At 44.3% G+C, this 23,134-nt stretch overlaps 1 protein-coding gene across 4 annotated transcripts in view; it reads left to right on the forward strand.

Moving 5' to 3' along the window:
• The first annotated feature begins 7,323 nt into the window (after window positions 1-7,323).
• Window positions 7,324-23,134, forward strand: part of NECTIN3 (nectin cell adhesion molecule 3) — a 65,623-nt gene continuing 49,812 nt past the window's right edge. The window contains exon 1 of one of the 4 annotated variants that reach the window (XM_065675987.1): window positions 7,324-7,686. In XM_065675987.1, coding sequence (XP_065532059.1) covers window positions 7,455-7,686 — 232 coding nt within the window. In that variant the 5' untranslated portion in view covers window positions 7,324-7,454. The remainder of the gene's footprint in view (window positions 7,687-23,134) is intronic. The other 3 variants (XM_065675991.1, XM_065675990.1, XM_065675986.1) reach the window with 3 other exon arrangements.

Genomic DNA, 23,134 nt, shown 5'->3' on the forward strand with positions numbered 1-23,134 from the left:
TGGAGCCTGAAAACACTTATGGCATTGGGACAATTTCCAGCAAAAGGCGGAATGTCTCCTTCTGGAGGACTGAAACAACGCAACAGCAAATATTTCCAAAAGGAAACCTTGATTCTTTACATTTAAATGACCTTTTATTTAGAAACTGACCGTATGTGAAGGGGTCAGAAATGGTTATAAAAGATAACAAGTTGAGCATTTGGAGGGACGTATTTTTCCCACATTTTGGCTAGACAACCAAAGGAAAGAAATCCACTATACGTGTGCCCTTAATCTACACAGATTTTGTCCTTGTTATATAACAATTTTGATCATGAGGTGATTCCTAGGTAGAACAGTTACATAATGGCAATTTCAGGCATAGTTATTATCAATAAAGGCACTCTTCTCCCTCACAGGAATAAGGGTATTAATGTCTCTACAAAGGCAGCTTTCTCTTGTATATGGGAATACTGGAAGCAGTGCAAGGTATTCACATAGATGAAGACTTCAACCTCAGTAACACTTTCCACCTGCACCAATGTACGGGTCATGTAAAGACACACCTCGAGACAAGCCAACGAATGCTCAGGTTATAGCAGAGATTTAGAGATTTTCTGTATGCTTCCAACTCTATCTATTAAAAAAGCTGTATGGAAAAGGAGCACAGGGACTTGTGTTTAAAGTTTAATAAGGCTCCTTCAGTGTTCAAATTGTCTTTTCAAAGGATCAACAGCTTGTAAGTGCATTCTGGGCTACTCTTTTCAGATAGAAAATAGAAGGGCAAATTCTGCATCCAATTATACATGTAAAAGCATAAAAATAGCAGTCTAAAATTAATATGCATTCCTCTGTGCCACTCAAAATTTTAAAATATTTGACCTGTAAATGACTTAAAATGTCCTCAAAAAACATTCAGAGACTGAAAACTTCATTCAGTTCCAGGCCAACACTGATTTCTTTATATATATTAAAAAATGGCATAACAGAAACTGCAATGTACACAGGCTTCATACACCAGAAACCTACAGGTATAATAAGGCAACTTTTCCTAGTGAACCATGGCATGTTTCAGTCTTATGCCGGTTTTTGAATTCACAGAAGTTAACATGGTTTCAAGTGAAAACACGGATATAAGGAGCAGGAATACAGCATGTTTACTGAAGTTACCTTGTGACTTTACCTTGATGCATCTTTCATAAACTATATATCCAAGCTGTATCTCTAGGACACAAGTAGGCACAACCTTTGGGTTCATGCACTCCACTCATCCTACTGTGGAAATACAGCTGCATTTAACAATCCCACAGGGGAAAAGACAGTGGAAAAGAAGAAAAGCAAAGCAGTGAGAGGACACCATTTATGGTAGTTGAAATCTCATCGAGATGCGCTCATTTCTAAGGATAAGAATAAGCACTCTCAAGGAAAACGGAAAGACTAAGGGAGGAGCAGCTGAGAAGATGAAAAGAGTAAGTCTGAGAAGGAAAAAACAGCAAGTTCCTCCAGGGAATTCTAAACCTGCTTCTTCTCCTATAATTAAATGAAGCTGGTGTAACAGTGCTGATACTAAAAATGAATAAAGGTTCCCATTAAAATGAATGTTAAAGCTCCCTTTTCCTTGAATCAAGAACTAACCTCCTGCTGGGGCTGGGATCATGGTCGTGAATTGGTACAATGAAAATACCATCGTGAAATGTAGGTATGCACTATAAAATCATGACCTCAATGGGATATATATTTTTTTTTTTCCAGAGAGTCATCTCTCTTCTTTTTGACCCTGTAGTAAAGGGGATTCATTTCGGTTTTCTTTAGCCATGAGAGAAATATCTACTGGGGTAGCAAGAATCCTCTTGCAACCTGAACCAGGACTACCCCGTGTAATTATCCCTCCTTCGCCACTATACCATGCAGGGACTGGATGAAGTGGCAGTCAGCAGCTCTCTCTTGTGCAGGGAAATCAGCCATACCGTGGAGGTGTGCCTGGGGGTGCCTTTTTGACCACTGAAGAGACCACTGCCAAGGGCAGGGACCACATAATAGGGATGTCCAGCTGGCACACAAGCAGACTGCCAACACCCTTGGCTTCTGGCTAATAAGTCTTGGTTAGGGAGTGACCCAAGGGGGAGTAACACGGTAAGTGAGATTTAGCATCCTTCCTCTGCTACTCCCCAGTTATAGATCAGGGTACCATCCTCCGGGTTTCTTCATCTCTAACTGTCCCACTAAACTGCTTCTGAAAGGTCATGGTAACAGACCTCGCTTTCTTATTCTTTCTTTTCCTTCTCTTCTCCACCTGTTCCCTTCATTTCTCTTTCATCTCCCTGTGCTCACAGTCTGCTCATCTCAAGTATCTAATCTTTGTGCCTAGAAAGAACTGTGGAAGTTTTAGAACAAAATAAGTAAACTGTGCATTTGTCCATACAGACACGTATGAACCAAAGGTATTTTGTATTTATTGGTATTAAATGTCATAATTCAATATAAATGCACATAAATAGCTGAAAAGAGAAAGGCAAGAAAACAGGCATACTAAAGGAAAGCAAGAAATGGGGGAAGGAAAGCAGAAAGAAAAAAGAGGAAGCACTACCCTGTAAACATTCTTCTGTGAGGAATCCTTAAGTTTTCTGTCCTCTTTCTCAATGAGGTAACAGGCAACCAGAGAAATCTGACTGGAAACCACACCATTTCCTCACCTATTATTTTTCACCTGTCAGAAATGCATGAGGAATTTACTTAGTTGGCTGGGAGTCTTAAACCTCTTAGCTAAGACAACAGGAATCTCAGTTGCCTTGTAGACTGGAAGATATGTACGCCTGACCATGGGAATGAAACATAATGTTGGAGGGTGATTACTGTCAGTAACTGCATTTCACTCTTCAGTGACAAAAAGCATGAGCTTTGGGACTTTTCTGAGACGTGTAGAAGTTCTTGCACAGATCAGTGAGTGCAGGGCCACTCTGTGTGCAAGAGAACCAGTTTTGTAATTGTAGAAATTGCATTACTATGCAATGAAGAAGGAGTCAGTCACGCAGATTTCTCCTTAAAGGGATGGTCTTTGGTTAAAACAAGAGTTAATGATGTCATCTTCAATAAGCAAAGTACTGGACAAATATATATTTATACATATACCATGTGACTCTATGTATGTTATTCTTGGCTAAGCTTGCTTATGATTCGAATCAAAATATTATGAAAGATTTTTCTACGAGATGACAACCCAGATTATTTTGCATTATACTGTATGCTGGGAAACATGATTTATTTATCCAAATTGACAATATATTCTTAACCTTAGTCATTTCTTAATAACGTCATGGTTACAGAGCATAATTCCCCCCAAAATTCCTAAGCGTATCCAACACTATTAAAACCATAATTTACCAGCGATAAGCCAGAATCTGCACTGCGGGGTGTTGCCCAGCCCTTCCCAAACACATTCATAGATGACCAGAGCACTGAGCCCACTGCTGGGTCAGGAGACACATGCACATAAATATGCAGCCCACGTTCTTTGGTCTTGCTGGAACTGCTGTCAATCACGCCTGCTGCACAGCCAGCAGAGATGCTTTTCCATGGCTTTCTAGACAAGGAATTGCACAAGCACCCTTCTCCATACAGCACAAAAAGTAGGAACTCTGGCTGCAGTTTCACTGTGGCACAACTATACTGACTTAGGCTGGAAGAATGATGAAGAAACACAACCACCTTTCGCAAACAGCAGAAACACAGTGTAATAACAGGCTAAACAGCTCATCCGGCTGGAAGCACATGGAAAAAAGGCAGGGGGGTTTGGGGGTTGGGTTGGTGTGGGTTCATTTTAAAGGGTCATAACGGGCGGTGGTGCGCAAGCATCGCCAGGGAGGCCTCGTCCCATCCATTTGAGTTTTCAGAAAAGCACATTGTTCTACAAGTCCATTTGCTGATTCCCACTGAAGTGAATAGCCCTTCATTCCAGCTGGAATTTGTGCCGTCACTTCAAATGTTATGCATACGAGTTAATTTCACACTGCTTCAGGACTTGGTTTTCAAATGACCAAAAGGGTTAAGAAGGGAGAAGCAAATGCTTGCCAGATACTCCAGTCTAAATTAAGGGTAAGGGCTTTCTTTTCTCTGGGGCGCGGAGCAGGGAGGGGGGGCAGGAGAGAGGGAAGGAAGGGGAGGTGGGTGGACAATGGCCAGAAAGTGAGGGAAATATGGACCAGAAATAAAGTACAGTCTTTTGTTTTTCTATAGCTCAAAGATGCTTTTGAACAGGACTGCTGCCAACTGTGGAAAACCATCTTTTTATGGAAAAAATATGCCAGTAACAACGGATTTACAAGAACTGAGACAGTGTGTCCTATACGCATCTATTCAATATCATGCAAGATTAATTGTTTGGAGCATCATGCCTTCAGGAGTGTTCTAAGCATTGGGGAGCCAAATTTAGCCTCGATATCATGAAGTCAAATTTCCTTTCGTATCACAAAATCCCCAGGATGCCTGATTACAACAGAGCTGAATCTGGCACTGGAAGGTGTTACCTACAGACTGGGCACAGTTCTGCTTAAATATGACAGACTGCATTTGCTTCCCTAGCTTGCATGAATAGATGTACGTATTTTGGTATTGGACCTTCAGAATATTTTATTTTAAATAGACTTAATGCCTTTGGCTGTTTTGGAATGAGAATAAATGAAAATATTACAGCAGATGACAATTTGATTATAGTTGTCACAAATAGGATTTTAAGGGTTGCACTCCCAATTACACTATGGCCCCATTATATTTCCTGCCCATCCTAAGAGGGCCTTAAACGTGGTGTAAATGTAATTATGAGATGTAATTTGCTTTCTCTGTTAACTATAAAAGGAGGTTTATCTATATAGGACTCATCTATTCAGGGAAATGGAATAATTACATCCAATTAAAATATCCTCCTGGAATGTTACATCAGCAATAACATACCAGTATAAATTGTTCTGCTACAATTATTATTATCAATTTTCCTGTGTAAAAAAAGCTCTTAACCTAAATAAAAATTGGGCTCTAATGATTAATTATTATATTTATCCTGGTTTATTGTCATAGTGGAATATATACCAATTTCACTCTGGTTACCACTGAATCGGAATGGTAAAGAGTCTAACAACAGGGCAAAAGACCAGCCTTCAAAAGTATGAGTAGAGTGAAAGAAAACCTTTTTCATTTTCCTTTAAGCAGTCATACAAATCTGTTTACAAGCTTTTGGGCAACATCCTGGGTACCACCCAAGCAATCCTGAGTCCCAGTCCCAGAGCAAATCGGCACAAGCACAGTTTTGTACTAGCTGATGATCAGACTATCAAAAATGACATTGATTTCACAAAACTCTGAAAGTCCTCTCAATTATGCTGGTCTGTATGGCCAAATGTTGATGAACACTGAACATCCGTCACAGCTAGCATTTCGCCTCTATAGTAACTCTTTGCCTGAATTCTGGGGCTTTTTTACACACAGTAACAAACTGAAGAGGCCAGTTAATTGGCAAACTTTCAGTGTAGCAGAAGACGGGATGAACACACTATTGTGAGCATCTGATAAACTTACCATGCGTAGCTTTGACAGAAACTGATGTTCATGCCCACCATTGAAGGAAATTATCAATTATTACACTGCATTGCAGAAAATGGGGGGCTTGTACGGGATCTGCTCCCAGTAGATGTCTCAGCAGCAGGCAGAGGATATACAGCTACTCAGTGTGCGTCTGAAATGAAAAAGCACACCTAGCTTGTAAAGAAGCAAGACTCACACTTATTTCAAGCTTCTGTATTTTGCTGTCAAAACACCTGATTTGGGGGCTACATCCACTCACACTGTGCCCACACCACTGGCGTTCAGATCAGTGCTGAGACGCAGCATTTCCTCGAAAAGTCACATTTAATTTTGTGAGCTGTTTGCAGCTTGCTCTAATTCCAAGGCATCCCTTGGCTGGACTCCTCGGACCTTGGGCGAAAGCACAAATCCCCTTCGCCTGGAGAGCAGCCACCTTGCCCTGCCACCTCATTTACAGTACAGCTATGCCCGCGGCTGGGGTATCACCGCTCCCTCCGGAGCTGCTCTGCCCTCATGGATGACAGCCCTTACCCAGAGCAAAGCTATGTGCTGTGCCACAGCCAAGAATCCCCGCAGGCGTTAGCGTGACAGGAGCCCTGCCCGCTGCCCCCCGGGCCCCCGCTGCCAAGGCTGTGCAGAGCCATATTCGGTATTCCTCGGTGGTTTCTTTCTCCCAGATGGTTTCAGACCCCCGAGCTCTGCCGGAGCCTGCCTTGGGGTGCAGTCATGGCTGGGGGCCCCTGGGGTGCGGGGGGGAGGTCCGCACCTTCTCGCACCCGTGTGGCTCCTTTTCCTTTGGCTGCTGCGATGCCGACGGGATCCTGGCAGAGAGACGCTGGGCAAGGGGTGCCCCAGCACGGTACCACATCCCTCTCACAAGGGGTCACCAGTGGGTGGTGTAAGCGAAGAGGGGGCAAGGACAGGAAAGTTCCCTGTCGGCAGCACCCCGGGGGTGAAGCCCAGCGCCCACTGCCAAGGGCCCGGCGGTCCCTCCAGCACAGGACCCGCCGCCTCAAGGCCGAAGTGGAAGGAAACGGCCTGTCCCGCCATGGAGAGGGCCACGCCGGCCGGCCCTTCTGCGGCCCCGGGGGAGCCGGAGAGCAGCCCCGACCGCCCCCTCGCAGCCTGGCGGAGCGGGCTGCGGCCGGCCCCGCACCACAGCCGGGGGGGCCCCGCCCGGGGCGGACGCTGCCGAGCAGCCCCCATGCCGCGGACTAACAGCGGCCCGGCCCCGGGGGGATCCTTTCTGGGCCGCACAGCTCAGCGGGCCCCTCAGCCGGCAACTGCAGGACGGCGGCCGGGAGGACGCGTGGCGGAGGCTCCCTTTGCCGCAGGGGGAAGCGGGCTGGGAGAGGCCGCGGAGGCTGCCCGGGGAAGCGGCGAGGACACTGCGAGAGCGGGGGCCGGGCCGAGAACCGGAGCGGGCCGCGGGGCAGCGCGGAGCCCCCGACCACGCTCGGGGCGGCGGCGGGCGGGGCAGGAGGAGAGGGCGGGCCGGGAGGTACCAAGAGCCCCCCGGGGGAGGACACCGGGGCACGCACTCCCACCCGCTGCCGGCGCCCCGCGCGTTGCCAAGGGGACACCCCCGCCTCCGCCCCGGTGCGCGGGCGCATCGGCGGGTCCGCAGAGCGGGTCGGAAAGAGAGGGGGGGAGGCGACGTGCTCCGGGGCGTGTGGAAATGGGTGGGGGGAGTGGGGGTAGAGGTAGAAGAGCAGCGAACACGCCTGCCTCCCCCCCCTGCCCGCGGCGGGGTGGTGTGGCCCGCCCTGAGGAGGGCGGGGAGCGCCGAGCAGCGCCTCCCTGCTCAGTGACACACACGCCCGGTGCGGGGAGGCGGCGGCTGGTCGGGGAGCGGGCGGGCGGCGTAGCGGCGGCGGCGGCTGCGAGCCTGAGCCCCGAGCATGGCCGGGGCCGAAGCCGCTGCGGAGGCTGCCGGTGGTTTCCCCGTTCCGCCGGCTTCTCCCGCCCGCCGGGAACTTTCCGCAGCGGTCGGTGGCGGTGCCTCCCCACGGTGGTGGTGGTGGTGGCAGCGGCGGCGGCAGCAGCAGCGGCGGCGGCGGCGGCTCCGCTCGGCGGTGCCTCCCGGGCCGGGGCTGGGGCTGCTGGGGCTGGTTTTCTCTCGCTTCTGCTGCAGTAAGTGAAACTTTTTCCCCTTGTTGGCCGGGTCAAGGCGAGGGGGCGGGTGGTGGAGGAGGAGGAGAGAAACCCGAGCCCAGGCACCGCCGGGGGACTCGGCCGAGTTGAGGGAAACTTTGTGTGCGCGGCCGGCGTGGTGCCGGGCGCCCTGCGGACGGGGGCAGGCGGCTGGGACGGGGCCGGGGTCGCGGAAGCTTCCTCCGGAACGAGTCGGGTGGGTGCGGGCAAGCCGGAGCCCGCACCGCGCCGGGGGGACCCCGAGGCTCGCTCTTCCGGAGAGTCCCCTCCGCTGGCGGCGCGGACACGCCTCGCTGCCGCCGCCGGCGGCCTGGCCGGGGGGAGCGGGGCCGTTGTGTTCGTTCTCCCCGGCGGGGACCGTTACTCGCGTTAGCGGCCGGGGGGGGGGAGCCGCCCTGCCGCGCGTCTCCGCGGAGTTGATGCCGCCGTCGGCCGCGGGGCCCGGGGGAAGTTTCCGTGCCGGGGGCGGGCGGCAGGTCGTGCGCCGTGATTGCCGTCCGGACCGGCGGGGTCCGGCGGGTGAGCCCCAGTACGTGGCTGTTCCCCGCCCCGAGCCGGCAGGAAGGGCAGCAGGGTGGGTCTTCTCGTTCTCCGGGAGCGCTTCGCGGGAAGAATAGCACGCTCGTTGTTTCGGGGGCTGTTAGCTTGCATCGTTGTCCGCCGTTCGTTTGGGTGAAGCCGGTGTTAGTTACTGTAGGCTTAGGGTTAAGATCGCTTATCTCCCGTGGTCAGAGCGGTTTTGTGTACTCGGCATCACCCTCATCCCGAGCAGCTACTGCCGGGGGCACGGCGACGCGGGGCCCCCCTGTGGTTTGGAGTGACTGCTCCTAGGAAAATACCATCGCAACCCACCCCCCCCCCCGTGCTTTTTCCTGTGGAAAACAAACAATTGGGAACTAGATCAGAGCAGGATTTATTTTCCTCTTTTTTCCTTTTTCGTTATTTCTCTTTTTAACTGTATGTGATGTGGTGTGCATAGTGTCATCTTTACAGCAGTGGAAGGTGAGGAAAAAAGTGTACTTGGGCAAAAGCACTTCGAAAACCGTCATCCTGCTGTCGTATTCCCAATGTAGTAATGAATAATTGGCAAGGGTGTTTTATTATAGGATACACTGTGTCCTTTTCCTCTTGAAGGAAGGAGGAACAAGTTAGAGGAGGTAGTCTCTGGAGGTTCATGTGATAAAAATACCAAGGAACTTGCAAGGCATGCCACCATAAAGCAGTTGTAGAGTATCTGAGAAACCCTTTTTATGGGAGGGAGTTGAGGCACTGCTGCTGAAAGATTGTGCTCCTGCATGGAATAGTCTCCCCCCTCCGGCAATGCTGTAACTTTCAGAATAGATGATTATTACTAATTTCTCAATATTAAGGAGGTTCTACGCTTCAAAGCCTTAAGGCTTGAAGACTTAGTTTTCACAGGGCTGACAAACTTCTTGCACTAGCAGCTTTCCCCTTTCGCTTTTTGCAGGGTGTTTTCCACCCGTTTGCAATTAAGAAGGTGAAGTTGCAGTCTTCACCGTAACCTTGCCAAAACTATTTTTACAAGTCAATGTGAAGATAATAGTAACAATGAACTTAAGAACATCCGTGTGCTGTGTCATGGGGAGGCTTACTATTTTAGTCTTAATGAGTGCAATTCAGATGTCAGTCTTCCCAGATTCCTTTTGGCACATGTGGACTTGACTGATAGTGCTTCTGAGCATCTGCCAGGAGTGGGAATGTTGTGTTGAAATAATGTCCTTTTTCAAGTGCAACGTTTTGAAGTATACTGTATGGATAAAAGGGGAAACTTAAACTACTGGTGACTCTTGGATGTGAGGTAAGGATTAGAAGACGTTTTTTTATCATTATCTTGATTTTTAGATCCCTTTTCTTTTTCCTCCTGAAGCTTCCCTACAATTGTTTTCCTTCTTTGTAAACTGCCACAGGCATGTCTGAAAGAAAAATCATGTAATGTCGGTAGCTTTTAGAAGTGCTCTTAAGTACATTTTTGAGCATGATCAAATGTTAATGAAACCAAACTGCTGACCACTTTTGGTCATTATTCTTCCTACCAGTTGGTCAGTTCTGATAATGCTAGGAAAAGAAGGCACCACAAAAAAAGAAACTAAAGGAAAAAATCCCAGCAAAACAAACACTTCCCCCCCCCCCGCCCTGCCAAATTCCAGACAAACAGAAAACTAGCAAAATAACTTCACTATAAAAACAAGTCAGTTTCTATGCAGTCATTTTGACTGACTGCTGGAAATATTTTATTTGATCTGTAATTCTTCAGAGAAGTATTGCAAAAAAAATACCCCAAACACTGAAAGCAAAAAACTGCAGAGGGAATGAAGAGGGAAGATTTCTTTGGGATCTGAAATAACAGAAACTTCTGGGGTTTTTTAAACAAAACCAGACCTGCTTTAATTACTGCTCTTCTTGGGAAAGTGAGACTGGCAGGTTAGGCTTACATGTACAAGGAATTTTACTGCTCAGTTGAACAGTGCATGATGCAATGAAGCATGTGCTAAATATCATCATATTAGTGTAGCTTTGAACTAGGGGAGATGTGTGCCATCTATAAGGAACATCATAACCTTTATTAAATAGCTGAGTATGCGTTGTGGTAAAAACTTTCAGCTTTGCTGTACGTGAGGACGTGTGCTGCGAAGTAACTATAACTAATTCCTTGTAATTTCTGTGCCTCATTAGTTTGCACACAGTGAAAGGGGTCGCTTTTGCCAAGTTTTATGGAATGTTAAGCATGAGTTAGAAACTAAACAGAATTGTTATGTGAGGTGAATAGAAAAATGTACAAGATGCGTTTGTCAGGGACTTTGTTGTGGAATTTTTTTTTTCCAGTTCAAATTGTTGATTACTTTAAGCTTAGTAGGGCTAGAAGAAAAGTGTCTGTGGGGCATGTCTTGAAATTCCCATTGCTTTTTGTTTCTTTATTTATTGATTTCTTAAAGCAGCCTGGGATATAGAATTCCAGACAGTAGTGGAGCTAGAAGAGTTGAATTATGAAGATGTGGATAATACAAGTATATAGAGTTGCCATATGCAAAAATGGAGTTGCAAATAAAAAGTAACTATTAGCCTGAAAATCATGAAGTTTCTAGTCAAATAGTCTGTTCTGGTCAAGTTAAAATGAAAATATGAGGTCAAGCAAACCAAGTTACTACGTTAATAATGTGAAAGTGTGGTAGTGTGTTTAAAAAGACAACAGTGTGGGTTTTTTTCCTCATTTTATGTTCAAGGCAATGATAATAGTTCAGAAATTAATGTCTGAATATGCAGGTCTTTGGGAAATGGATGTAGGCTCACCCGTTGTATTAGGTGAGCCAATGCAATAGTAAGAAAAGTAGGAAAATTACACGGGTTAGTTGAAAAGTTGGTGAGAATGAAATGGTGAACTCTGTCTTAGGTAGGGCAGTTAAAATCCTGGATTTTTAATTAGCAAAGCAAGAAAGAGAAGTCAGAAGTTTGTTGAGCTCATGCATCAAGGTAACTCAATATAATATGGAGTGTGCTGTTCTGGAGCAGCGCAGCCAATAGTTCTTGTCTCTTTTTTTTGTTGTGGTAGGTCTGTCATGTTCAAGATCACTGTTAAACTGTGATGCTCACATAAACACAAAATACAGATGCTAAGATTTTTATACTATGTATTGTATAGGCTCATAATTCTTGACTGCTGTTTAAATATTAGACAAGACAGTTTCAGTTTATCTGTAGCGCTGCATGGAAGTAGTGCAAGTTGGAGTTACTTTGAAAGCAGTTGGTATTAAAGTGTGGACAGGATCAAAGCAGGTCGCAGGAATCCAATTTATGTTGAATGGAAAGCGAGGGTGCCAAGTAGCACTTTGGCTTCTGGTGTGCAAGAACTCCTGTGTGTATATATGTTCAAGTGTAATGTTGTTCGAGTTAACATCTGAATGCTTTGAGTATTAGAGAAGAATCATGGTGATTTAGCTGCTTAGGCTACGTAAAGGTTGACCAGTTGGTATTGATTTGAGCAATGTGTTTCTTTCTTGCCTCCTTAAGTAACTTTATAATGGAATATGAAGACTGATACTGGAAAGAAAAAAGGCTCTAGCATGATTTATTTCTTGTAAGATCACAGTTAAGTATCATGTTTGCAAATACAGTCAAATCTAGGTTGGATTTTTCAATAAAATCTTAGAAACATAGTCAAATCCATCCTCTTTATGTAGTGTCTTTCCTAGGAGGATAATCTTGGGGAAACAAAGGACTGTTGTGTAGCAGGAGAAGCAAAAATCTATTGCCTTTACTGAGCATCTGTACCAGCTGATTGCCTTTCAGGTGCTGGTGGTAGAGCTTTTAAGGTATGCAAAATTACAGGTGTAAGTGCATCTGCTATGAAAAAAGGGAGGAGGAGCATGTTGCTTCAGTAAGCTGTGTGTGGGGTTAATTTTTGTGGAGCTCAAAGAAGAATTGAGTTAGGAACTCAAGGACTGAAAGTGTAAATCTCAATGTTTAGAAACAAAGCAGTGAATGGAAGTAGGGTAAGAGAAATACAAAACGTGGTATACATCTGGTAGAAGGTAATCTTGGAAAGTGCCAAATGCTTCTAGTGCTGTTAGTAAATGTCATTTTTTTAGTGTTGGTTCAGTTACCTGTTGAAGAGCAATAATCTTGATGAGTTGTATCATGTGTTGTACCTATTAGTTGCTGTGGAGGTAGCTTGACCTGCTGTCCTGTAGTTGAATGCAACTTTGTCCAGAGTTCTTTGTCGGAACTTGTGGCTACAGACTTGTTAGGTGGGTCTGAAAAGAAGTGGGAGTGCTGAGATTGCTTGTGTTGTCTGCCTGCTCTGGAGTCCTGATACATTGCCCCTTAAAGATGAGCTGTGTGATGACAGATGACTTTGCTCTAGCACTGTTTGTACTTGGGCTTCTTGTCTCCAGCTTTGAATGAACCTGTTGTATTGATTCTGAATTATTTGAACTTCTTTTAATCTTGATTGCTATACTGAGTGGCGTGTAGATACTAATGCAGAAGTTTCTGAGAGGAATTTTCTTACAAACCTGGTAATTGAATACTAACTGGATGGCTGTATTTTCCTAGTGAAGAACAGCTGTAGGTGCAATTCTTTAACTCTTATTTTGTTATGCTGTGTGTTGTTGGGTATTGTAGTTGTTGTTTGAAGGGGAGACAGAGTATATGATCTTTAAAGGTACCTTCTACCCTAAACTAGTTTATGGTTCCGTGTGCAGTTTTGTATGGGGTCTTTTGGTAGGGTTAGCTTACTTAAACCATGATTTTTGAATAGTATTTATTTGAAGGACAGTTGTATTCAGTACCTCACATTATAGCTATTTGAAAGGCAGTAATGTATTTTTATTGAGAGGATGGAGAAGAATATGAGTTACTGTATTAGGCATGATGTAAGTTGATCCACATTTTTTTGTTATAGGTGAAGGGGTCATTAATGGTGTTGTTTGTTTCTGGTTAGAAGCAGATAGATGGACTAGAAAAAAGTATCATATAAGTTGGGGAAGAAGTCCCAAGAACAGGTAAGAAAGAAAAGATGGGAAAAGCTGAATGTGGTTAATATAAAAAGAAATAGATGAGAAGCCATTAAACAGGGAAAGGTGTGGTAAAGATGATGTTGGGGAAGACCTTTGTGTTTCTGCCTATAAAGTGAGGAGAGATGAGAAAGTTGTTAGGTGAAAGCTTGTTTTACTCCCCTGACTGTGAACAGACAGTGAAGGTGTGAAAGAGAGGGTTGAAATGAGGTGTAAATATGTATGAGTAAGACTCTTGAGGGGGCTCATGGCCAATATTTAGCTTGGATCTGGAAAAGGTAGGCTAGTGGTTGCTTAACATGCAACTTACTACACAGGCTCATGGTGAAGAGCTTCAAGGCATAGTGCAACTTCAAGTCATAGTCAGAGCACCAAACAACCAAACTTTAAGTTATCCAGTAGGTAAATGCTTCAAGAGTTTCTTTTCTCCTCATTCTTTTCAGGTAATCAACATCTAGACTTGGAACTGCTTCAAATGTGAACTCAAAAGTTCGTTTTTTTTTCTGTCCATGAATTGCCAATAGAATAAGATAGGAATAACAGCCAAAAGAGTAAAAATCTTTCCAAGTCTTGAAACTTTGCTTTCCTAGCATTTCACTTCTGTTCTCCCAGGTTTGGGGAACTGAGTGGGTCAAGTTTAACATTCTGGTGTTATCAAGAAGGTCAGTAGTAGTTCAAGTAGGTAAAAGGAACAAGCTTCCAGTCTATCCTCTTTAATCACTGCTGCGTTCTGTTCAACATTTTTGCTTTTCTTGGTTATTTAAGTACTGTATGAAAGTAAAATCAATATTAATTTTTAATATCTTAAAATAGCATGCTTTAGCATTTTCAATATGAAGGCTAGGCAAGGGTAGCTTGTCTTAAGTTGACTGGTGCACTAGGATTACTTGCAGTGGTAGATGGCTCGTGCTGATCCTTCCTCCCTCCCATCACATTTTCATTATCTGTCATTTCAAATATATTTGTATGTCTACCAGGGATAACTGTTTTCTCCTTGTCTATTACTCAAAGCTGGTATGGCATGGTAGTTTTTAAACTTGTCCATAGTATCTTTCTAGAATTAGTTTTAAAAGGTTTTCCTAAAGGGACTCTTTTCAATACTTGAAAGGTACCAGTTCTAGCACTGTAATGCAGTGGCACATGGAGAATTTAAGGTCGTTGAAATGGCAGTTTCCTGCCACAGAAAAATACTTGTTAAAAGGTGAGTAAAGGTTAGTCAAACAGATCTCAGTATCTGGTGTGCATACAGATGAGTTGAAAAAAACAACTCAGCTAGCTTGAGGAGTTTATTACTTACCTTTGGATCTCTTCTTTTCAGTAGCCCTTGAGTTAGAAGATAAAAATTTTGTGTTTGACTTAAATTTCACTTAATCCAGTTTTGTTTGGGCATTCTTTGCTCACTTACATTGCTTCTTTCTTAATTGCAGTACCACTCATGCTGCATATGGTTAAGCTGAAAACTAATTGTTGCTGGGACAAGTACCCTTAAGAAAAGCCCAGTGAAGGAAAGCTGGAGATAGAATGGAGAAGTTGAGATTATGGTCAAGTTGGGTAACTAACTTAATTTTTTTTCAGTGTACATAATCTGATAGAGCATTAGTTTAGTCAAGTGTATGTTAAATTACAACAAATGCGAGGAGCTTCTTCATAGTAACAGAGTAACTGGGGGGGGGGGGGTAAACTTTTGACTTGGATTAACTTGAGGTAATTTTATTCCCCAAAATTACTGTGATTTTTCTTATCTCAAGTGTTGGCACTTGCCCCAGTAGAAAAAAATGCTTATTCAACGCTACTAAATATTATTACTGGAGGTCAGAGGAGCAGAGATCAAGAGCTGTTAAGCTTAGTGCCATTTTTGAACATATTTGTGAAGTTGGTTAATATTTGCATTATGAAATCCTACTGCTCAGCCCTTCACCAGTGATGCTTCTTCTGTGCTTTAAATGTTTTAATGCACTTTTGACATTAAAAGGTAAATTTTCTTGAAACAGAGGTCATGTTGTTAGGACTTCATTAAGGTACTTCAGCTTTTAAAGCGGCACTATAGATCTAAAGCAATCAACCATGAGAAGGTGACGGTTGTGACGATACTGTTAATCAGCTCTTAGGAGATTTACATGTGTCCTGTTCAAAGTTTCAATGTGTTACTAGTAGCTGAGGTATCATAAAAGTATACAACTTGTAATTAGCATGTGCAATATAACGGTAGCAAGTGCAATATAACCATTTATTTGGGCTATCTTGTACAGGAAGAAATATACAAAGTTGTCTGTAGCTCTGTTTCAGCCGTTGGTGGTACTAGGGGTAGCTCAAGCTTCTGCACATAGTGTATATGGTGGGGGTTTGAAACTAGATGATCTTTAAGGTTCCTTCCAACTCAAACTATTCATGGTTCTATATAAATAAGACAACTGTTAGGTTTGATGGCTGTAAAATAATTAGGCTTTTTACTATAACCAAATTAATTATAGCAGTTGATGCATCAGTGTTTTCACATGGATGTTTAGTAGCCTGTGTTACCTTCTGACACATCCGAATGTAATCTGCTGTTGAGACATATTTTTATGTAATTTTTGCATGTAAGATCTTTTATGTATTATGCTGAGTGTTCTGCCTTACAGGAAGAGGGAAGAACTATGCAGCTGTTAGTTAAAGTTCCCTTGGTGATGTATTTTGAGAGCAACTCTACAGCTGTGTTTTCCAAGACTCCAGAGGTATGGTTTAGGTGTGATAAATCAATGTGGCTGCAAATAAGGTGAAATCTGAAGTGAGGAAAAGGAGATAGGGTGTCTCCACAATTTGAAGTTGCTCTAAAAAGAGGTCCTGAACTGACAGCTCTAAGTACATAGGACAAAAGGAAGATGTGGAAAGAAAGAAAGCTGAGTGTTACTAACCTCGAGAGGCTTTTAACAGGTTTCCTAAAATGTCCTTTCAGTTCAGGAGAGGTGGTTTAGGTGAGTTTTAAATGGGTGGAAAAACTGTGTGTACTGATAGATTTGAAAGGTTCTGATCAGCTGTACCAAGTCCACCTGGAGGCTTGTTACTGGTAGCATGCCTGTATAGATCAGTTCAAGGGCAGTTGGTCTGCATTACAGCCCTTCTTCCAGGTCAGCAATGCACTTTCAGCAAGTTTGTGGATGCTGCCAGATTGTGAGAGGCATTTTATATGCTAGAGACCAGGGCTAATTGAGAGGGATGTCTATGGTCTGGAGAAACAGCTAGCTGGAACCTAATGAAATTCAATGCAAGTAGATGACAAGCCTTTTTGGGGTTGTATGACCCCATGCAACAGCATAGATGTGCTAACTGGTAAAAAGCAGCTTTACAGGATAGGAAGTACGATTTCTTGTGGGTCTGTGAGTGCCTCCGGTGTAAAAGAGTGTACTGGGCATGATCAACCAATTGAAGCAAGCAATTAGTCTCAGTTTTTCAGAGCTTGTGGGACTGCATCTGGAGTAGTGTGTCCAGTTTTGTGCTCCCAAATAAAAGGCAGATCCTGCGGTGTCTGTGGAAGGCCTCTAAGTAGGGAGTCAGTAGCACAACGATGTATGAAGAGGGGCTGAGAAGTGAGCTGTTCAGCTTTGAGAGAAGCTTGAAGTGAGGATCCTAATTGCTGGCTAGGACTGTTGAGTAGAAGTTGAGAGAGAAAATTAAGACTGTCTCCTTGGCTGTGCATGGGGAAAGGATAAGAAGAGAAGTCACAAGCTGCAACAAGGGAAACTCTAATAACATGTTAGCAGTATGGTTTCCCACACAGAATGAAGCACTAAACCAGGCTGTAGCATCTCTGTCCTTGAAAATATTTAGAACCTGACTGTGGTATGACCCTGAGTAACTTGAGCTGACTTCAAAGTTGGCCCTGCTTTCAGTTGGGGATCAGGTTGGATAACCTCCAGAAGGCCCTTTCAGTCTAAATAAGCCTCATTTTGAGCATGGGTAGGTAAGAACTACTATGCAACAGTTGATAGCTCCGTGTCATGGTTTAAGCCCAGCTGGTAACTCAGAACCGTGTAGCTGCTTGCTCGCTCCCCCCTTTTTCTTCCCTCTGATCCCAGAGGGATGGGGAGGAGAATTGGAAGACTATAACTCCCACAGGTTGAGATAAGAGCAGTAACTAAGGTGTAACACAAACCACTGCTGCTACTACCAATGATAATAATGATAAGGGAAATAACAAGGGAAGAGAATACAACCGCTCACCACCCACCAACTGATACCCAGCTTGTCTGAGCAGTCGTCTAACCCTTCCGGGAAACTGCCCCCAGTTTATATAGTGAGCATGACGTGCTGTGGTATGGAATAGCTCTTTGGTCAGTTTGGGTCAGGTGTCCTATGTCTGCTTCCTCCCGGCTTCCCTTCCTTCCTGGCAGAGCATGAGACTCAGAAAGTCTTTAATTGGAGTACTCATTACTTAGCAACAGCTAAAAACATCAGTGTTGTTCCCAGGCTGAAAGTCAAAAATACAGCACGGCACTAGCTATGAAGAAGGAGAAAAATGACTGCTGCTGCTGAACCCAGGAAGGCAAGTCTCTTTCTATTAAGGATAAAATGTCCAAGCAAAGTCTGAAGCAAGTTTTTCTCATAATTTGCCTGCTAAAATCATGCTTTAAAATCAGATCTAGTTGTTAACTCCTAATATAAGTAGTAACTTTCAGAGACTTAAGGAAAGATTTGCCTGCATTTCTTGTGTTACTTCAGTAAGTAGCGAATAGGACTAGTCTCGTACAGTACAGAGCTGAGTAGCGGTGTGACACTGAGAATGTAAACTGAGCAGCTATTACACAGTATTAGTACGCTGGGCTATTGGTTACTAGGCTTATTGTCTAGATGCAATTCCTGGACAAAAAAAAGGGTTAACTTCCTGGAATAGCTTGCAGTGCAGGGCGGCCTTAAGAGCTATAAAAAAGAGCCAGCAGCATCAACAATGCAGAGGGCAGCAGGCATCTGCATAACTTTGTAATGTTACTGGTAACTTACCAGATCCTGTTGTGAACAGCTGAGACTTAGGCACTGTATTTCATGATTTGCTGCTCCTGACAAAATAAGCTTATTTTATGTTTTGTTGTATGGCTGCAAATAACATTGGCAGATAACATTAATACTTTAGAGGAAAGGGAAAACACGCAGTTAATGTTTAGCTGTGTTACTGAACTTCCTTGACTTTGCTACTTTGTGTAGTACGAAGTACAACCTCCCTTCTCCCCCAGACTTCAGCTCTTCCAAGAGTAGGTGGCATGTGGGAAGACAACTTATAAGTGAAGGAGTGGTCTGTTTAAGGGCATCAGGGCTTTCCTAGGGATTGAAGGTCCAGTCCCTAACACATGTTTGTCTTCCTGACCAGTGTTTAAAGGTTTTCTTATTTCAGTGTAGTAGGTACAGTTCTGAGGACAGGGAATGCTGAATGCTTCAAACTGTCACTATAGGTTTAGCAGAATCTCAGGTCCTTCCTTAAAATTTCACCAAAAACCCCCCAAAACCAACCTCCCCTTAATCCCCAAATCCTGATCCCTGGGTGTTTATTGTAAGCAGTTCCCAAGTTTTGCTTATACAGAAATTTCTGCTAGCTTTTTCTGGAATGTTCTCTAAGGGCTGTGTGCACTAAAATCACCAAATGCATTGAGTAGTCTCTTAGAGAATGGCATGTTACTTTCTGCATTTAAAGCTGGACCCATGTCTGTTTTTGCTTGACTTTGATTTTTGCCTTAATCTTACTATCTAAAAGTAATATGCTAACAAAGATGTTAATACAACAATATTTCTCTCCCTTTTGTCTTGTTCCCCAAAATAGTTGAAATGCTGTTTGTTGGGTTTTTGGTTGTTTTTCCTCCTTAGTTATTTAAGGTCAGGAGATCTTACTTGTGCTTATAACTTCGTTCTTGGCTAATTTAATAGGAATTTCATGGACCTTACTTTTCAGTATGGCACACCTTTAAATGGGTAATTGTGAAATTCAGACATTAAGTTGTTTTTCAGAGTCCATAGATAAAGCAAACTTAAGACATTGTTAATAATGAATGGACAAGTGAAGCCTGACGAGTGCAGTATAGCATGGGAAGAATATGAAGTATGTACGCATGGAAAATTAAGCTACTGTGTGGGGAGCAGAATGAAGCCCACATCATCCAAGGGGAAACGGTCAGTGATCAGCTCCACCACTTAGACATTAGTGGTTGGACTTAATGATCTTAAAGGGTTTTTCCAGCCTAAGTGATGGTATGATTTTAAGTTCCACATCCGGATTGGGATAACCCCCATGCAATAGCATAGGCTGTGGTCCAATGGGCTGGAGGGCACCTTGGCAGGTGCAAATGTGTAGGTTCCTGATGAAAGAAAAATTGAACCTGCAGCAGCTCTGCAGCAAAGAAAGGTAATTTCATCCTGGCCTGCGTTAAGCATGATCCCAGGTTGTGAGAAGGGATCCTTCACCTCTTTGACGCTGAAGCACTGTGCCCTGTATGGGGCTCCCCAGTACCCAGAGGGATGCTGAGATACTGGAGTGAGCCTGGTGGTGGACCACTGTGTTAGTTGGGGGCTGGAGCTTGGGTTGTGTTAGGAGAGGCTGCAAGAGCTGGGCCTGATCAGCCTAGGAAAGGGAAGGCTGAAGAGAAGGAGCCCTTAATGCTGCTTGATGGGAGAGTGTCAGGAAGGCAGAGCAGGGCTTTCTTCAGAGGTGTGGCACAGGAACAAGCTGTCATGTGGGGAATTCAGAGCTAGTGTAAGGAAAAACGGTTCTTTCTGAGGGAGATGGGGCATTGGAGCAGATGCCCAAATGGTTGAATAATGGGTGTAAACTGGAGCATGGGAGGTTCCATGTGAACATCACGAAAAACTTTTTACTGTGAGAGTGCCAGAGCACTGGAACAGGTTGCCCAGGGGGGTTGTGGAGTCTCCTACATTGGAGATATTCAAGGCCCGCCTGGACAAGTTCCTGTGTGATGTACTGTAGGTTACCCTGCTCTTGCGGGGGGGTTGGACTAGATGATCTTTTGAGGTCCCTTCCAACCCTTGGGATTCTGTGGTTCTATAGTGGTTTTCAGAACTTAACAGGATGAGTCTTCAAGTAGTGTGATCTAACTGGATCTTTGAGCAGGACTACGTGACCTCTAGAGGTCCCTTGCCTCTTACCTACATGAAGTCATTATTGTCTAAATCAGTATTAGAGCTTGTGTACCTTTGCCAATGATAAATCCATTATGAAAAACCTGTATCTTGGAGTTTACTTGTGTTTGTGGTAATTGGTAGGTGTCCTCGTTGGAAATGGTTTATGTAGCTTATACCTGTGTCAGAGCTGACCTGTTGAACGCCTTGGAGACAACTCAAGCTTTCTGTGAGTGCCTTTTCTCTGTGAGCTGCTACTGATAAATAGTGATTGCTGTGACTTGATCATTCTCAGTGTCTGAGTCTCACAGATGAAAGCAGGATGATTATGTCAAGACTGACTTGCTGTTAGTAATTTATACTCTTGGGACAGACATGAGCTTTCTAGGTAATCCAGCAAGATGCACATGGCAGTTACCCTTATAATTAGTATGGCAGTGTGTGTATCTATTGCTGTGTAGCAGAATAGAATCATAGAATCAACTAGGTTGGAAAAGATCTTTAAGATCATCAAGTCTGACTTTACCCCAGGACTGCCAAGTCCGCCGCTAAACCATGTCACCAAGGGCCTGTCTACATGGTTGTACCACTTCCCTGGTAAGACTGTTCCAATGCCTGATCACCCTTTTGCTGAAGAAATTTTTCCTGATATCCAACCTAAACCTCCTCTGTCACAGCTTGAGGATGTTATCTCTTGCTCTGTCACTCTTTGCCTGGGAAAAGAATCTGAGCCGCACCTCACTACAGCCTCCTTTTGGGTAGTTGTAGAGAGTGCTAAGGTCCCCCCTGAGACTTTTCTTCTCCAGACTAAACCCCCCAGGTCCCTCAGCTGTTCTCCATCACACTGTGCTCCAGACCCTTCACCAGCCCCGTTGCCCTTCTTTGGACCCACACCAGCACCTCAATATCTCTCGTGTAGTAAGGGGCGCAGAACTGAACACAGGATTCGAGGTGCATCCTCACCAGTGCCGAGTACAGGGGGATGATCCCTGCCTTGACCCTGCTGGCCACACTATTGCTGATACAGGCCAGGATGCTGTTGGTCTTCTGGGCTGCCTGGGCACCAGCTGGCTCACATTCAGCAGCCCTAAGTCAGCACCCCCAGGGTCCTTTTCTGCTGAGCAGCTTTCCAGCCACTCTACCCCAAGCCTGTAGCATTGTGTGGGGTTGTTGCAGTACAAGTGCAGGACCTGGCACTTCACCTTGTTGAATCTCATACTACTGGCCACAGCACATTGATCCAACCTCTCCAGATCCTTCTGCAGAGCCTTTCTGTCCCTCTCCAGCAGATCAACACTCCCACCCAACTTGATGTCATCTGCAAATTTATGGAGGGTACGCTTGATCCCCTCAGTCAGCTCATAAATAAAGACACTAAACAACACTGGCCTTAATACTGAGCCCTAAGGGACACCACTAGTGGCTTTTTACCCTACAATGAAAGACAGCAAGTAACAATGACAAAATTGCAATTACTGATGACTTCTTATTGTATTTTTGGATTCTAATTGCAGTTGGATTCCGATTGCAGTTGCCTTGTATTTCTCTTAGTGTCTGTAATGGCAAGCTTATTATATGGTAGTGCTGAAACAACCACCATGTAACTTAGAAGGGTTATTGTTTGTTGAACTTAGTGTGCATCTCCTGGAATACCAACCCACATTCTTACAAGTTTGTGGCTAGGTGGGAGAGACTGTGCTGCTATAATAACTCCCTGATTTAGAAATGAAGCAGGAGTGATGGTCAGTAACTCTTTGACTTGTGATACTTAATGTCTGATCTCACACCTCCAATTGTCCTTTTGTTTCTCTCTCTCTTTTCCAAAATAAAATCCCAACCTACAAAAAACCCCACAACCAAACAACCGAAAAAACCCAAATGATATTGTGATAGCATTGAATAGCATTAAACTGCATTTCCAAATAGGGAGTTGGGAGGTTTGGAGTCTGGAGGGAAGTGTGGGAGGATGTTCATCTGACCAAACCTTCTGTTATAGCAGTCACTGTGGCAAAAGGTCTTGCTGGGACCTTTTTCTGGAGAGAAGTCATGTGGTGGAAGCTACAGTTCTGGTGGTGTTGGAGGTTAGTAGGATCTTGTCTGTTGCATTTCCTGGGGCATGAGATGACTCAATTATACATAATGACTTGTTCCTGGTAGCAAGTTGGAATAAATATGAATTGCACAGAGTTAAGGAAGGATGTTAACAAGCTGAGTAACCTAAGAATGAAGCAAGCTGATGTATAGGTAAATGCTCAGTGATGCCAATCACTGCTGTGTGAAGGATCCTTTTACAAAGGGAAGGAGTAAACTTCATATATGTTATTCATACTATATATCTGTATACTTACAAACACGGCCTTGAGTATGCAGTAGTCAGTTCTGTGGCGATTTTCTGTGATACCTTGGGGCAAACCAGGTGTCCGAGTAAAAGAATAGAACATACTGTGCTATTGTGTAAATGGGTTGTTTGCATATACTTCAAAAGTCTGCTTTCAATACCTTGATAATAAAAGCAAAACCATATCTTAAGGCTGAAGTAGGTTCAGTGGAGGGCAGCAAGGTCAAAAGTATGGAAGTGGGCTTCAAAGTGAAGCCAGCTAAGCCTTTTCAGTTGAGGAAAGAGGTGACTTCTTAGGAGAAGGGTAGGAGTGGGAGGAATATGGTGGGATGTGGGAAATAATGGGTGATGTTGACAATGTGCATGCAGATTAAGTCTTACAGTGCAAAAATAGGTATTGATCAGATGAAGCTAAAAGGACGCAAGTTGCAAGCAAAGAAGATGCTTTTAGAACTGGTGG

Source organism: Lathamus discolor, chromosome 4, assembly GCF_037157495.1.
Source record: "Lathamus discolor isolate bLatDis1 chromosome 4, bLatDis1.hap1, whole genome shotgun sequence".
Classification (NCBI taxonomy): Eukaryota; Metazoa; Chordata; class Aves; order Psittaciformes; family Psittacidae; genus Lathamus; species Lathamus discolor.